The 17,529-nt window shown below is 35.8% G+C and overlaps 1 protein-coding gene across 7 annotated transcripts; it reads right to left on the bottom strand.

The window, feature by feature from the left end:
* Window positions 1-786: 786 nt before the first annotated feature.
* Window positions 787-15,253, bottom strand: LOC131167663 (OVARIAN TUMOR DOMAIN-containing deubiquitinating enzyme 4). 7 transcript variants are annotated; one of them, XM_058126482.1, is made up of 7 exons: window positions 15,107-15,236; window positions 4,864-5,277; window positions 4,620-4,728; window positions 3,914-4,035; window positions 3,534-3,574; window positions 2,726-2,824; window positions 787-1,152 (listed from the first exon to the last, which is right to left on the bottom strand). In XM_058126482.1, the coding sequence occupies exons 2-7, from the start codon at window positions 5,212-5,214 to the stop codon at window positions 984-986; spliced, it is 891 nt and encodes a 296-aa protein (XP_057982465.1). In that variant the 5' UTR covers window positions 5,215-5,277; window positions 15,107-15,236; the 3' UTR covers window positions 787-983. The 7 variants fall into 7 exon arrangements, with proteins under 7 accessions (XP_057982465.1, XP_057982466.1, XP_057982461.1 ...); XM_058126483.1 differs by having other exon boundaries at window positions 787-1,357; window positions 4,620-5,277; window positions 15,107-15,253; XM_058126478.1 differs by having other exon boundaries at window positions 4,620-5,277; window positions 15,107-15,253.
* Window positions 15,254-17,529: the final 2,276 nt, after the last annotated feature.

The raw sequence follows: 17,529 nt of genomic DNA, 5'->3' as shown, positions 1-17,529 counted from the left end.
ATCTTCAATATTCATAAACTGCTGTCTTTAGAAGGAGGACAAAGAAGAATGAGCAGTGGCAGAGTTTTCTTATTTGAAGAGGGAAGGGTTTAGGAGATGGTTAACTTTTAAAAATCATATTCTAGTTTTACAATTACTTCTTACATAAAAATTTTACTTCAGGTTTGAAACTTTCTAATTTCTTATTGCTACATTCTCACTCCATCTTCTTAGCAATTTGACAATTCTTAGTTACAGGTTGACTATCATGGGCCACATGACAAACAGAGAGGAAGAAGAGAGCGTGCACTACAACTCCCCTCTAATCTATGGGCACCATGATGAATAGCATTGCTTTATGAGATTATATAGTGACAAAGATAACATAGATGAGAGCAAAATGCAGTGGACAAGCTAGATTGTGCATTCTTAGTAGTTTAAGAGTCCGTTTGGAATTTGAAAAATATTAAAAAAAGGAAAGAAAAGTATCAAAGAATTCACATTTTCATGTTTGATTATCAAGGAAATCAGAGGTAAGAAATGGAGATACTCCAGTCTCAAGCCAGCCATCAATTCAAACCAATATTTCTCTAACTTTATGATTGTTCATGCTCCTTTCAGTACTATAAACTCTTTGTACATATAATACCCTAGATGGTCAATCAGGCATGGTTGGAAACATTTGGAAACAAAGCAATCCTGACCCTGCATGAAAGAAAATTCATAAGAGACCAAAACCCATCATCAAAAATTTCATCTCTCCCCTCCCTCCACACAGAGGGATCATTACGGCTAACAATCTAAAACTGCTCTGTTAACTTCTCATAATCCATTGAAATCTGACCTTGAGGCCTTTTGTCATATGGCAGTACAACTTCATTCTCAATCTTGCTTTAATTTTACACAATTTGGTGATTGCAAACATTTCACCAAACCTTGCAATGAGAATACAAGAAAAATACAGATATACATACTTTAACATTCAGTTTCTTCTAATGTAAATCTTAAAGTCTTGATTTAGTGTTCTTCCCAGGAATCTGCAATGCATCATAATGGCCAAAACCATGATAGAGGAGCCTAATGGGATTTTCCTTGCCGTATTCTTGTCCATACTCAGCAATGGATATTAGGCCACCAGAATTCTCATCATGCATGTAAACCGTAATAGGCATCCTGCAGTTATCAGAAACATGGATTCCTTATAAGACTCACTCAAATGTCTTAATTTTTCATGGAAACAAGAGTAGATTCTGTAAGTAATGATACATAATTGGCAGTCTGTTTTCCCTCAACATTTTTAGAGGCAAAATGCTTGTCCAAAATATTTAGTCCTGTAAATTCTATGCTGGCAGATTTCCTTCCCTCGCTGCCTTCTCCTCTGTTGGATTGTACAGGAACAGGTAAAAGAATTGGTAGTAACCTGGGTGAAATTCTGGAAGCAACCACACACAACACTGCGATGCACTATGTTTGGTAACCAGATATATCAAATGAAGTTATAGGAGTTTCTGTGCAATACATATTTGAGGACATCAATGCACTTTTAAGACGATAGTTGATACAAGTAACTAATATATCCTACCTAGGGGAGTTCAAAAATTACCGAAAACCAAAAATTAAATCGGAACCGGACCAAAATCGGTTTTGGTTCGGTTTTTCGGTCTTCAATCTTCGGTTTCGTTTCTTGAAAATATAATTTTTTGGTTTCAGTTTCGGTTTTTAAGCAAAAACCGAACCAAAGAACTGAAAAATCAAAGTAATTAATAAAGTATAATAATTTTGTATATATAATATTTATAGATGTTGTTGACTAATCTCTCCCAAAGCTTTAGCCCAAAGACCACCATCGCCACTTCACTGCCAACTGCCAAGAACGCTCCACCGGTCCGCCTCTGCCATCAACGGCATTAGCCTCTCCATCCTCTACCCTTAAGTCCTTGACCACCCACAACCACCCTTCCTCTCAGCCTCCTCCACTGCAGCCATATTCCCCAAGGCCCTTCCTCTCCCCATTGTTGCCTCTTTGGCAAAGAAATTCCTGCGGCCTTCCCCACCCTTAACACCCCTGAGACCACCCATCTCATCCAAGCCTTCCAAGAGAAATGGCACTCGCTCAAGTGTGGCCAGCTTAAGGCCAAATTTTGGTGCAAAAAATGCAACTGTGCCGCTGTGACGTGATTCAAGTGAAGAATGAACAGAAATGAAATCATCAGCCGCTGTGAAGTGAAGAATGAACAGAAAAATGCAGCTGTGCCACTGTGCCTCTTCTTTTATCCTTGTCCCACATCGATTCAATTGAAGCTGGGAACTCCTTTCACTTCCTCTAAATCCCTCACAATGCTCTCCAATACAAGCATCCTCCAGTGATGGGCTTCCTATTTAGTTGGGCCTTAATGGTCTGTTTAGTTCAAAATTTTAAAAACTAAAAATAACTGAACTGAACCGTTTAACCAACGGATTGCAGGTTTTTTGAACCGATAGTTTACAGTTTGGTTTCAGTCTTATATTTTTAAGAACCAAACATTTCGGTTCGGTCTTCAGTTTAAGCCATAGCTGAACCAAATAAAACTGAGTTCACCCCTAATCCTACCACGCAAACATCACCATCTGTGTGCACATGTACCCACATGTGTGTGTGTGTGTGTGTGCACGTGTGTGCGTGCACGTGTGTGCACGCGTGCGTGTGTATGTGCCTACATGTGTGTGTGTGTGTGAGAGAGAGAGAGAGAGAGAGAGATGCACTTACTGGAGGACATGTGAAGCCATGAGTAACTCAGGTTCACCTCCCCAAATGTGTGGCTTTCTTATTTGAGAAACATATGTGTCAAAATTGCCTTCAATAAACCTGTTTAGATTGTGAAACCATCAAATGTTAAGTCCACCAGAGAGCATTTTGACACAGCTGGAAATTATACAAGTTTGTCTGCTAGTGAGAGCAATTTCATTCACTCTGGACAAGCAATGCCAAGCAGTTAGCTAGATTACAGATGTATTTCATTGATTATTCATTCAATATGCAGGCACAGACACCCAAATTTTGACCACCAAGTGACTCAAGGTTAAATGCATACATGCATGATTAGTTGGACTTAGGTCAGCTTACATATGTGGATTCGCATGAAGAGAATCGTGGTAAAAAAAATAAGCATTCTAATTAGTTAAGCAGTGGTTTGCATAGTAAGCTTCCATGTGTCATTTGGTCAAACTAAAAATTGTTTATTTACAGATATGATGCACAGGATCATCTAAACTCTACCAAAGTAAAAGTGCATTTGGATTGGTGAAGAGTAAGGTTCATCATCTTAAGCAGTACACAATAGGCCCAGTTCTAACAGCAAGTAAAGCACAAATGGACAAAAAATGTAGCCAGTGGGTTCTTGTCTGATCAAGTGGGAGAAGTAATCTTGCGGACTAGCTTTCATGCGCGGTAATCTTTTTTCCTTATTTTTCCCACAAACATTCTTCTTGTGACATGTAATGCACAATGAATTATTATCGAAGCATGATAATTTAAATGGTTTGGTACACTTGGAATAATTACTCACAAAGCTTACCACTCTGTCTCTTCTCTTCTTTTGACAAACTCATCCGCAACCTGACACAGATCAGAGTGCCTTTAAGTTAGAAAACTAGTTGGAAACAGGCTTCTGCCATTATGAATTTTAAGTAACACCTATAGCCTAATTAGCAAGAATAGGATCAAACTGACAGGTTTTCTACCAAAAATCCTTCACACTACTGCAATTAATATTATTGGATAGATCCTAACATTGGTGACACTAATTATGTGGAGTAATATTGATGTCTTTTTAAAAACAGATCAATACACCTTCCAAGACTATGATTTTTTAATGAAACGCTTCCAGAGAGAGAGAGAGAGAGAGAGAGAGAGATTCTCTTCAACTTTCTCATGAGAAAAGATCACGGAACATACTCTAGCCCGTAATTCATCTGCTAATTCTCTCTGAAGACTTTCACTTGGAGCAGGCTTCCCAGATCGTAGACAGGCTCCATGAGCAACAGAGCGAAACAAACACCTTCCATCTCCAGGTATGCCTGCGTATTCATATTTAGATTAAAAACCAACATCAAGACACAGCTGCAAGAAATAAAATTTTGGGCAAAAGACATAAACCTCCCCTGAGGTTTGACAAAAAGACAATGACCTCCCTTGAGGCTTCAAAAATTCGAGGGACCTCTCTTGAGGTTTCAAAACTCCCAGGGACCTCCCTTGAGGTTTGTCAAAAAGACATAAATCTCCTCTTGTAGTTTGCAAAAAGATAAGTTTTTTAGGAGAGGTCTATGTTTTTTTGGCAAACCTCAGGGGAGGTCTGTGACATTTTTGAAACCTCAAAGGGAGGTTTGAGTCATTTTTTACAAACCTCAAGGGAGGTCCTTGAAATTTTTAAAACCTTGGGGGAGGTCTCTATCTTTTTGCCAAACCTCAAGGCAGGTGAGTGTATTTTGCCCTAAAATTTTTTATTATTAACAGATAGTTTTAGAATAAAAAAACTTGGTATAAACCAGTGACAGAAGAAAGAATTGGTATGAATTTAAAAATCAAAGAGTCAATTATTTTTATGAAGACGGGCAACATCATCAAAAAAAAGGAGGAAGACAATCACATATATATCCCTCACCAATAATGGAATAGTCCACATACACTTTCTTTCCATGTGAACAGCCGGTAAGTGATGAATTGGAGTCATCTTCCTCACCTTCCTTCAGCCTTGCTGCTTCAGCATGGGCCTGCTTAGAACTTGAACAACAAATCAATAATCCAAATACTACACCAGAAGAGGCACATCCCCGTGGCCAAGACACTGGTCCCACATGACATTTGATTTTGGAAGGTATTTTTTGTTTTGGGACCAACACTCTTACATTCATATTTTGGCACCCGAATGAAATATCAATGCATGCCTTCTTTGCTGCTCGACAGCAAGTTAAACTTTTAAGGGTTAATGAGCGCCAATTACCCCTTTGCTTGGAGATGCCAGAACCTAAACAACTTCCCCGCAATGCTTGAAAGTCAAAAACAGAAGAACAGTAGGTCTTTGGGACAGACATGCTGATATACTTCAGTTTAGAATGACCAGAGCTCATACATAAACAAGATGAACTAGAATGTGTTTGAGACACCACACACATATTGCTGCCCACTTGTCCTTGAACGCATCCTCTCAGGCGGACCACACTTTTAACACATGTGCTGATGGGAGTGTGAACTATCATGTTGGGATAGCCTGACTTATAAGCACAATGCAGGGAGTTGGTGGCAAACTAACAACCTTCGACCTGCAAAATGACAAATATTCGTGTAACTAGCCCATGCATCATAACATATGCATCCATCTATATATAGACCCTTTTCTGTTTGATGCTTCTCTATCAATAGTGCATAGTTAATAAAACTATCATCATACAGGAGCACATATAGCAGGCATTGCAGCAAAAAACTTGCTTGGTACCTTTTGATGATTGGCTATATCTATTATCAGTTTCTTTTTTTCTTTTTTTATGCTGGACCACCTGCTTCTTTTTTTTCCTGGATAGAAGGCGGCCACCTGCTTATTAAACATTCACAGGTACCTTTTTTGATAAACAGGAACAACAACCAAGCCTAAAGTCCCACTAGGAAACAAGGACGATAAGACATCCTTTTCAAAGAATTTTTTGAAAAAGAAAAATAAAAAAGAAAAGATAAACAAAACCAGGAAGCCTAGAACAAAAAATATCAACAAAGTAAGCCCATTTAGCTCATAAATTGCACCTAAGTGCATGTTGCCTCGTTAGTTTTGGAAAACAGTTTTTTATTCCAATTTTAGTTTTCCAAAGGATTATAAAAATTCCAGCTTATTTTTGAGTTTTCAAGATTCATATGAAAAAGGGTAAAAAATTGAGGGCTTGTTTAGTTGTGCAAAACAGTTCTTCATTTTTTATTACAAAAAAGACAGATTGTTTTCCAATTTTCCAAAAATTAGATAAAATAGTGTTTGGGAGCATGAATTTTGGGGCTTGGATTTGGAATTTTGTGGATTTTATACAATATTATGTCTAAGTCCATATAAATCCATATCCAAGTCCTATTTTATGCTCCCAAACACATGTTAAGAAGTTAAAAACACAAAAAAATATATAAAGGAATAAATAATGTTCTCCAACTTTCCTATATAAATTTACAGAATTGGAAAACAAAGTGGCATTTTTTGTAACTATTTGAAAAATTAGAAATGGCAAACAAAACTATTTCCACAATTGAATAGTGCCAAAACCTTTTACTGTTTTTCATTTTCCTTCCACAAATGTCGTAAACCTGAAAAATTAGCTAACTTCTTTTAATTCTTTGGAAAAATAAAAATGGTTTTCAACAACTAAATGGGCCCTAAGGCATTGTTTGTCATGGAAAGCAGTTTTCATTTCCCATTTCCAACTTTCTAAAAAATTACAAAAATGCCTCATTTTCTAGTTTTCCAATTTTTGAATAGAAAATCTGGAAAATAGTAAAAGGATTTTTTTTTTCCCCAATTCTCTATACAAATCTTGGAAAATTAGAAAACAAGGTGGCATTTTTGTAATTTTAGAAAATGGAAATGGAAAATAAAACTATTTTTCAGAACTGAACATGCCCTAACCTATCCAAAGCAACTGCACAGAGTGAACGTTGCCCTTAAAAACCTGAGCACTCCTCTCCAACCTAATGCTCCAAATCACTTTAGAGACTGCACAAAAATCCACAACCTTATAGCATCCTTTCCTCCATCAAAAGCCCCCAAAATAAAAGTGAAAAATACTTGGTGCACAATTGCTAGTGCAACTCCTATATTAAAAATAATAATAAGTAGATTTTGATGCAATCATGAATGAGTATTCGGCCCAGTATTGTACTCATTCCTATGAAATTTCATTAAAAAAACACACAAAAAATTGAGTCCATTTGGATCAATCAGAAAAGCAGGCATGCATTTCTTTTACTAGAAGCCTAGAATCACCGATGGATTAACCAACACCAAATAGAGGTTGACTTGAGTTTAAACACCATGTCCATATATGCCATATTTAACTCATTTAAATGGACTACAATTGTTATCACTTTATCATCATTAGAGATGGCTTTCCTCTTCATGGTTGTAGACCTTTGGTGAGCCATCATCTTTAATTCTATCAATCATAGATACATTTCCTGTGATTCAATTTATCAGTTTGTATTTGTCTCTTATCTATACTCTCATTGGCCAAAGTATTGCCCTTGATGATTAATAAATTTTCTACACAATTCAATAGAATAGTGGGATGTTAACCTGTGGCATAGAAGAGTATAGGGATGCCTAAAGGCTCTTCACCATTGATTTTTTAATAGTTTAGTGACAAAGGACTACCACTTGGGTCGCCCATTCAGCACACTTACTTTGGGCACAGGCTAAGGAAGAGTTATGAATAGGCTAGAAAAGTAATGAATTTTAATTTGGACTCATGTTTGTTTTGGTAATTCTGGTCCTTAGGATCCTTTTGCGAATTTTTTTTTTCTACTTGACGTTAAGTGCGTATGTACTCTTGTTACGCATAATGTACGGTTAATGAGCAATTGTGTTTGAATCAAACTTCCTTCTTGCGTTCTTCTCTCTCCCCTCAATGTTCACTGCTACTCCTCCTCCTTCTGCTGCTGCTCCAACTCCTCATCCTCCTTCTTCCTCTTTTCTTCTGTTTCTCCCTCTTTCTTCTCTCCCTTCCTCCTCCTTTGCCCTACACCAACTAGCCACCAACGACCAAGTAGTTGAAAAAATTTAGAACTCCCTATATCATTGACCAAATAATATTCCTCTCATTAGATACTTCAACCCATGATATGTGAATGCCAATGAAAAAATTTCACCGAAAACTTCAACAAAATGGAAAATTTCAGGAGTATAAAAAAAAAAAAAAAAAAAAGGCATAAAGTTCACTATGCAAAATTTCATTATATTTTTTCATGACATTTTAAAATAATGGATACTTAGTGTTGTTTAATATAAAAATGATCATAACTCTGCCTATGATGCACTCAATATCCTAATTCTTTTTACACACACCTGGTCCCAAGCCCAGCTAGAGGAGGAATTAAAAAAAGATGAAAAATGGAAAAGTGACCGGATGACATCCCAACTGAAATTTGGAAATGGCTACATGATACAGGAATTAATTGGTTAACTTTTTTTTTTTTTATAGCAAAAGAAGATTTCATTAATAGGAAAATAATTTACAAAGAGGAGAATAAGACATCTCCCAGGAAAATTTTGGAACAAGCCAGAGGGAAAAAACTAAAAAACTACAAAGCTACCAAATTTCCCTAGCGCTGTCCTATCCTTCCTTGTTCCAAAACTTGCAAATGAAGTAGCTAACAGTTCCACCAATGATATACGATAAACAGAACTCTAAACCAAAATACCAAATAACTTGTTCCAAATCCCCCAAGCAAATTCGCAGCACAAAAAAAGATGTGATGCTGTCTCAAAATTCTTATAACAGAGCACACAAACATCTGGAGAAAGAGCCTTCAAAGGTCTCCTGATCTGCAACAAATTATTAGTGATGATTTTACTAAGCACAACCAAACAAACAAAAGCCTTAATCTTTGCAAGTATTTTGGCCTTCCAAATAAAAGAATAGAGAGGAAACAAAGAATTGGAACGGGTCAAGAATTCAAAGAAATATTTACAAGAATACACCCCAGAATGATCCAAAGGCCAAGAACGAACATCCCTCCCTAAAGAAAAATGACAATTATTCAAAGGTCAACAATGTAGATAGCTCCACCAACCCCCTATCATTAAGAGACTCCTGAAATGCAGATTCCAAGAAGCCAAAGACTACTCAAATTGCCAGCAAAGAAAGAAATAACACTATTCTCCCAAAGCTCAATCGGAAGAGACGAGGAAAATATGTGGATAGAACACCATTCCCCAACCATGGGTCTTTCCAAAAACGAATCCAAGAACCCCTCCCCACCTCAAGTTTTGTGTGAGGAGTGAATAAGGGATAAATCTGAGAGATAGACCTCCACGGGCTTTCCAAAGAACATCTTAAACTATCATTGACACCCCAACCATTCTCACTCAACCCAATCTTACTTCTAATAACTCTATGCCAAAGGAAAGAATCTTCTAAGGAAAAATGCCATAATCATTTAGCTAAAAGAGCGGTGCTTTTAGACACCAACTGACCAAGACTCAGGCACGCCCCCGCCTTTTTAGACCTGCAGACCTCTTCCCAACTCACTAAGTGATCCCTGTGACCCCCAACACCAAACCACAAGAAATCTCTCATTATTCTTTCAAAGTTGCTAGCAACCCACTGGAATCTTAAAAACAGACAAGTACTACAATAGGATAATAAATAGACATGCCTGAATAAGAGATTCTACCCCCAAGAAAGAAAAGAACCCCTTTCTATCCATCTAATAGCTTCATCATCCTTTCCGCTACTAGATTCCAAAAATCCACAGATCTAGGATTACCCCCCCAAAGGGACCCCTAAATAAGTAAAGGCCAATCCAATGAACCACACCCCACTTTAGAGGACCACTCACTAGCATACTTAATAGGCACATTAATAGCTGCTAAAACACTCTTCCTCCTATTTAGTTTAAGCCCAGACACCTCTCAAAAACTTAGGAATACCAAGAATTCTGAAGAGAGAAGGGTTTTGTTCATCTAAAACATCAGCAAACTAACGATTAGAAAGTATCACTCCCTCTCTTCCCATTGCTAGCCCATTCACCAACCCCCTTTCCACTGCCTTATCCAGAATCCTACTTAAAACATCAGCTACTAGGGCAAAGTGGATCTCCCTGTCTAATACCTCCCAAGGCTAGTAACCACCACTTGGTTTTTCGCCATTCGCAATTATTGAGAACCACACATTACACAAACAGCCCATAATCCATTGGGACCATCACTCATCAAATCCCTTTCTTACAAAGATTTTATTCAAGAAACTCCAGCTAGCTCAGTTGTATGCTTTCTCAAAAGTCTAATTTAAAAACAAACTCCCTTTTCTTACAACTACATACATCCTCCACCACCTCATTAGCAACCAAAATAGCATCCACTATTTGCCTCCCTCCAAAAAATGCACTTTGAGCACTAGAGATGGTCTTATCAAGCAACGCACTTGGCCTATTAGCTAATACTTATAAACACTAGAGACAAGACTAATAGATCTGAAATCCTCTATATTAATAGATCTAGACTTTTCAGGCACCAAAGCAAAAAAGGAGGAATTAATACTCTTGCTCAATATCCCATTCCCATAAAAATCGGCAAAGGCTTTAAACAAATCACCCTTAATTACATCCCAACAATCTTGGAAAAAGCAACATTAAAGTCACACAAATCCAGAGCCTTGCCCCTTTCCATCCCAAAAACTACCCCCCTCAATTCCTCCTCGTCAAAAGGTCTCTCTAACCATCGCATTTGATCTATGAAAATGGAATTTCACTCTAGCCCCTCTATCATCAACCAACAAACGTCATCCTCAAAATACAACTTATCATAGAAATTAGTAATCTCAAAGGTGATCCGACTAGGGTCAGTAATAAAATAACTCTCCCAACCCCACATCTAGTGCCATAATCAAATTCTTTCTCGTTTTCCTATTAGCTAGCCTATGAAAGAAACTAGGGTTACAATCACCATCTTTGACCTATTTAAATTTGGTCTTTTTCCTCTAGCTCCTCAGTTCCCTAAAAATCACCTCTCCCAACTCATTCTTTATGGAAATTTCTTTTTTCCTCCTCACTATCAAAGAGATTTATCTCCACTTCCTTCATAAACAAGGAGGCCTACTTGCCTTAGAGGCTAGACTTTCTAATTCTAACATCACCAAACAGCTCATTATTCCAAACTTTAAATTTATCCTTTAGACGCTCCAATTTACTCATAAATCTAAACCCTCCCAAACCCCTCTCCATATCCTCTCCCCAAGAATTCCTTACCAATGGCTTGAAAGTCATACGATCCAACTTATTTTCTCAAGCCTAAAAAGGGTATGACCCCAAGACACCCAACGAGATTCTAGCAAAATAAGGAAATGACTAGCTAACTAATTTATTTAAAACAATTATAAGAACTAAGAAAATGCCAAACGAATGGAAGAAAAACAATTTAATACTTTTATACAAAAATAAAGAGATCTTCAAAATTGTAACAACTACTACAAAATTAAAATTATGAGTCATTCAATGGAACTTTGAAAAGGGACACTAAGGTTAGAAACGAGGGTTTCAAATAATTGGGTCATGAAAGCCTAGGAGCTATATATCTACTAAAAAATTCAAATGGAAAATTTTAAGGAAAAGATGAGGAACTTGCACATGGGTTTTCTTGATTTAGAAAAAAAACTATGATAAGTTACCTAGGGAAGTTTTATGTTGGGTTCTATTGGAGCACATAGTAGGTATACCAATGTTTGATACGATAATGACTAGTGTTAGGACCACAAGTGGAGAGTCTAGGGAATTTTCAATCACAATAGGTTTACATTAAGTGTCTTTGAGCCCTTACCTTTTTGCATTAGTAATGGATAAACTTACTAGGAGTATTCACTATTGACAATGAGATCATGGGGAATGTTGCTTTCAGTTGACATTGTCTTGATTGATTAAACAAGGGATGGAGTTGAATGACGAGTCAAAGTCATAATTATGGAAAGAAACTATAGATCTAGAGGTTTTACGATAACAGAATACATAAAATATAATTTCAGTCGTGGCGGGAGGAATATTAGAGAGAAGATTAAACTTGATGGTCAAGAAATTAATAGCACTAGTAGATAATTTGGATCTATTATGCAAGTCAAAGAAAAAAAAAATGAATAAGATATAATTAAAGCAGGTTAGGTAAAATAGATAAGTACTTTAGGCATGTTGTGTGATTTTAGAATACCCTTAAAATTAAGAGGAGAGTTTATAGGATGACTATAAGACCAGCTATGCTATATAGATCATAATGTTGAGCAACTAAGAAATATCACATCAAAAAAGTAAAAGTTGTCAAAATGAGAATGCTAAGGTAGATGAGTGGTATAAAGCTAAAAGATAAATTAAGGAATAAACATATTCGTGATAAGTTAGGGATAGCACCTGTAGAAGATATGATTGGGGGGGGGGTGCGGCTAGTATGGTTTGGACAACAACAACGCAGGCCAAGTCATGCATTTAACAAAGAGTGGAATGAGCTATTCGCTTTTTAGTGGAAACAAAAGGGATACGGGTATGCCTAAAAGAACTTGGAATGAGATAGTGAATAAGGATTTTACATCCCTCAAAATGTTGGACAAAATTGCCTAAGATTTTGTAACTTGACAGAAGAGGGTTCATGTTTTGACCCCACCAAATGGACTTAAAGCTTGGTTTGAAGTTGTTGTCATTGTATCATAGTACCTCCTTCCTCCTCCATTGCTCTCCTACATCATCTATCTATCAAGGGCTTGGCAATTGAATTGTTGAATAAATTAAAAAGCTTTATACATAACCAAATAATTTTCCACTCATTAGATCTTCACCCAATGATATGTGAATATAATCGATAAATTTCACTAAAAACTTCAATAAACTCAAAAAGTTATATTAAAAAAAATAAAAATAATAATAATAAAATAAATAAATAAACTTCATTATGGAAAAATTTGTTCTACATTTTTTTTGTAACATTTTAAAATAAATGGGTACTTCGAGTTAGTTAATATCAAAATCGTTGTACTTCTCTCATACAACAATACAACGCCTCCTTGAACTTTGCCCTTAAGCCTCTCCCTTGCACTAAAAGTATGAACAAGAAGATGCAAGGACCCACATACTTATGTGCAAATTTAAATAGGTTAGCCTCCGTTTCCAATTAATTTTTTTTCCCAAGCTAGGAATTGAAAATTTGTAAGGGAATGAGCATGGAATGCAAGGACAAGTTCAAAGTCACATTGATGAATGGAGAAAGAATATTGGGAAATAGGGATGGAGACAAATTATAGAGATTACAAGAAAATGAATTGTAGGAAAATGATACACTGGACTAGAATATGTGTGTGTGTGCATGCATGCATGCAGGCGTGTAGTGGTGGACCAAAAATTTTTATTTAGTGGGGGCAACATTATATACTTGCACAAAAGGAAAGAAAATATAAAAAAAAATATTCAAAAAAATTCAAAACTAATTTTTCAAAATTTGGACTTGAGACCTCTAATGTGTAATGTAAAAGCCTCATAGATGTCAAAGGGGTATCTTAAGGAATATTTTGGATAAGTTTTGATGTTCACTAATTTAACAAATAATCTCTTCACATAATTTGAATTAATATTTTCAATATGGATACTATTATTTTATAATTTTTAGTGGAAGCATAATCATATTTTTAATTTAAATATTTTATACTTTAATATACAAAGTATTGTTTTCTAAAATTTCAGTATGGGCAATTGCCCCGCTAGGCTGAACCTGGGTCCACCACTGCATGCATATGGGTGTGTGGGAGAGAGAGGGAGGGAGGGAGAGAAGGTGCAAGAGCAAGAAAATGATGAGATATTAGATGGATTATTGAGATTACGGAAATTAATTGTGGAACATGATACAGTGAACCAGAATTGAACTTGATATGGGATTTTGTTCTTAAGGAGGATTTTTGTACAACAAAATCATCGTTATTTGTTTAAAATAACTTTAGTACTTAAATCTTCATCCTATTAGGAGTATACTTTTACTCAAATGGGGACTCCCCCTCTAAGGATAAATGCAGAAACACAACAAAAGTAGATACAAATATCCAAGCCACTTCTAATAAAACAAAACCTTGCTTCTTTTCGATGATAAGACCTTTAGTTGTGCGCCAAACACAAAATGTTTCACTTTGCTGACTTATGAATAAGTGACGTTATCAAAATGAATTCAATTGGGTAAGACCACCTTGAACAAGTTTAAACTCATACTCAAAGAATTATGTGGCTTAGTATTTGCATCAATGTATTTGCATGGCCCATGCAAATGGATCCACCATGCATCGTCTATCTCCAAGAATGTCCAAGCAATGCATCTAGGCCGAATATGCCACATCATGGGCCAATATACCTTCATTATCTTGGTTAAGTAAAATTCAAACATTATAGCTCGAAAATCCTCAATTCACATCATCCAAAGAACTTGGCTAAATTGCTTTACTTGAACATGGCTACAGCCCAACTAATGCACGACTGAGGGTCAAAATCTAAATGAATGTATAGCACACTACACAATCCAAGTTAATGCATGAACAACCAAATGACACATTTAGCCACCTCACATTTAAAACCTTATGGAAATATTCACTTACTAATTTTTGGTACCACTCAGCCAAAAAATAAGTACTTAGTCCAATTATTTTCCATTAGCTGAGTCATCTCCGGAGTGATCAAAATCTGGTGTAAACAATCTCTAAGAAAAACTTACTGCCCTTTGGACAGTTATCATCTGAATGTTTTTTTGAATGCCCACTCTCAAGTACCTTGGTGGCTCAAATTTCCGTTTGGTTTCAATTTTAGGCACACGGTTTCAATGAGCGCACAATTTTAATTTTCATAGCATAAGGATACGATGCCCTGTTCATGGCTCCTTATAAAAGGACATTACTGATTTCATACATCTAATGCCAACCCAAACTTCCCAACCCAATTCTCTTCATTTCCCAATTTGAATCTGAAATTTTTTAATTTCATTAACCGGCTTGACCAACATTATCCTCAACAACGCAGGTGATAAACATAAACAAATTTGAACAAGAAAGAAGTTCTCCAAGGCATGCCTAGCAGCTCTAAATCTTTAAATTTAAACTGCCCAAGTTCGATGGAGCACAACAACAACGGCAATCCAGCATAAAGCGATAAAAAAATAAATAAGAAAATCAAACCCAAAGGAAAAAAAAAAAAAAAACAGAACCTGTTAATTCTATAGTTTGTGAACCGATCAACAGCCAGAAGGTACATACATTTAATAAAGAACAACACAATCTAAACAGAAATATCTGAACCGAAACACAAAATCACACCACTGTGCAAACTCATAATTAAAAAAAAAAAAAGGAAAGATTCCCAGAAAGAAGAAATGTGGTGAGGGGAGGAAAGGATAACCTGAATAGCAGTGGGTTCTGAGAAGAAATGCACAAATGGGTTTTGCTTGAACTGTGAAATAAGCTGTATTATTCCTGCGATTTCATCACTTCAACCCTCAACGAATAGTCTCCCGGCATCTTCAGCTTCCTCTCTCTCGCATGAGACGACGTCGTTTTCCACCTTCGCTTTCTTTTGTTGCCTCTCTATAACGACGTCGTTTCTTTCAAAATAATAAAACTACCATTATAGTTTTGGGATAAGTGGATAACTTCAAAGTTTGAAGTAAATATTAAAATATTTTAAAGATAATTCCAAATATTTTATCAAGTGATGCTTAATTTAAAATGAGTTTTTTTTTTTTTTTTTTTTATGAAGTTCTGATAGTTAGTTTATTATTTAATGAAGGTTAATATAAAATTTACTTTATATTAAAAATCATCTTATTTCAAAGACATTTCCAACCATATTAAAAATCACATAGGTTCAATCCTTCTTTAAAAAGTACTAAAATTTACTACTTTGTGTTCCATTCTCAACCCAAAAACATATTACATTGAGAAAGCAGACATGAGGAAATTAGGGTTGCGTTAGATTTGCCTATTTACACATTTGCATAAATTTATAGAATTATGAATTGTTCATTTTGATTCATTAAAGAAATTTTACAAAACTTTCGACTCTATGTTCCATGGCTCCTATACTCTTTAATAGCTTCTTTGTTTTTTTTTTTTTAGATCACTTTTGTTAGTGCCACAAATTAATAGTGGTTGAAGTGAATTTGGACTTTCGCAAGAAGATAATAAAAACTTCTTGCATACAACATTCTAAACTTAGGCGGTGTAATCTTCAAATTGACACCTCATAAAAATTGAGGCTTTTCATTAACTAAGTATCTTTTTTGACTTAGCATGAGGACCACCACGATGGTAGAGTTGTGCTAAATCCACTGAATTAAAAATCTTCAATATTTCGAAAAAATCGTGATTAGTTTTCAAAACACTTGTAAATTCAGAAGATTTCACGAGATCAAGTTGGAAGTATTTCAAAATGAAAAACAATACCTCTATGTTTGTAGAAGTCTTAAATTTGAGGTTGTATTAAATTTGGATAAGACATAGTCTAACATCGTAATAAAATTTGTCATAATCCACTAAAATTTATATCCAAAGTCTGAAATCCATGCTCCCAAACACTAACTCTATGCATTCATTAAAACACTCCATGTCGTTATTGTCGTCGTTTCTTGCTTTAATAATTGGTTTGGCTTATATCTAGTGAGATTTGCATTCTACATACTACAGTCTATGAATATATTGTTGAGAATTCCACTTGTGAGCTTATCTCACATTAGAAAAATAGAATGGATGATGGGTACAAGTTAGACCTAAAATTCAATAGGTTTAAACTTTTGGATCAAGTTAGTGCTCACTCATGTGTATCAAACCTATCAATGGATTTCTCCGGTGGTAACACTTCGAGTATATATAATTTTCCAATGCTGAACCAAACAGCACCACTCCTTAAAACCCAAATCAGATAACCCATGACCATAGAGGCCAATATCTGCAACAAAGCCCAGAAGAGTCTGCATCAGAATGCCTGCATCCACTTTCTTCTCCAATTAGCCAATATCAGCAACAAAACCCAGAACACTGTATCAGAATGCCTGCGTCCACTTTCTTCTCCAACCTGGAAACCTTTTTCGAGAGACCATCGATAATCCTCCTAGCATTTTCTTCAAGGAAATGATCGTACCATATAAAGTAGCCACAAGCACTAGGATACTGCAGAACAAACACAAATCCATAAACAAACAGCCAAAAGAAAACCTAAATCTCATCAACAGCCATGCACATTATGCCCCATTTAATTTTGCAGCAAAGAAATCTCAGTGTAGGATTGACCTCTGTTCATGATGTCCACATTAAGAAATTGAGATGATGGCTAGCAAGGGGATGACAACCATGGTTTGATTTGACGCATGGCATGTTTTATTGATTATTATGTGAGCTCCAAGTATCATTTTGTTTTCAGGGTATTCTTCCGTCTTAAGGACCGCTATGTGGGTGGCTTCCGGCTCTTTCCAAAGGGGATGACAACCATGAATTTCCCACCAAATCAATGACATTTAGTATCACCATAAAAAATTATGGAAATAAAAACCAATAAAAATTGAAAACTAGAAGCAAAAGCTTAAATTTAAAACTAGCAACTTGTTTGGTCGACATTTCCTATCTAAAAGAAATTAAAAACTTATTTGAACTCATGCTCGATTTAAAAAAAATATGATTATAATAATAAAAATGTTATATTGTAACTGGAAAATATTACAAAGATAGAAAAATTGCTTATAATTATTATTTTTAATTGTTATGTTTCTAAATTTTCTTTTTATTGCTCCAAATCTATTCAAATTTACATGGCGGTTGAAAATTTGTAGA

This window comes from Malania oleifera, chromosome 11, assembly GCF_029873635.1.
Source record: "Malania oleifera isolate guangnan ecotype guangnan chromosome 11, ASM2987363v1, whole genome shotgun sequence".
NCBI classification, from domain to species: domain Eukaryota; kingdom Viridiplantae; phylum Streptophyta; class Magnoliopsida; order Santalales; family Ximeniaceae; genus Malania; species Malania oleifera.
Note: the sequence above shows the minus strand (reverse complement) of the source record. Positions and strands in the feature narration are given on the sequence as shown.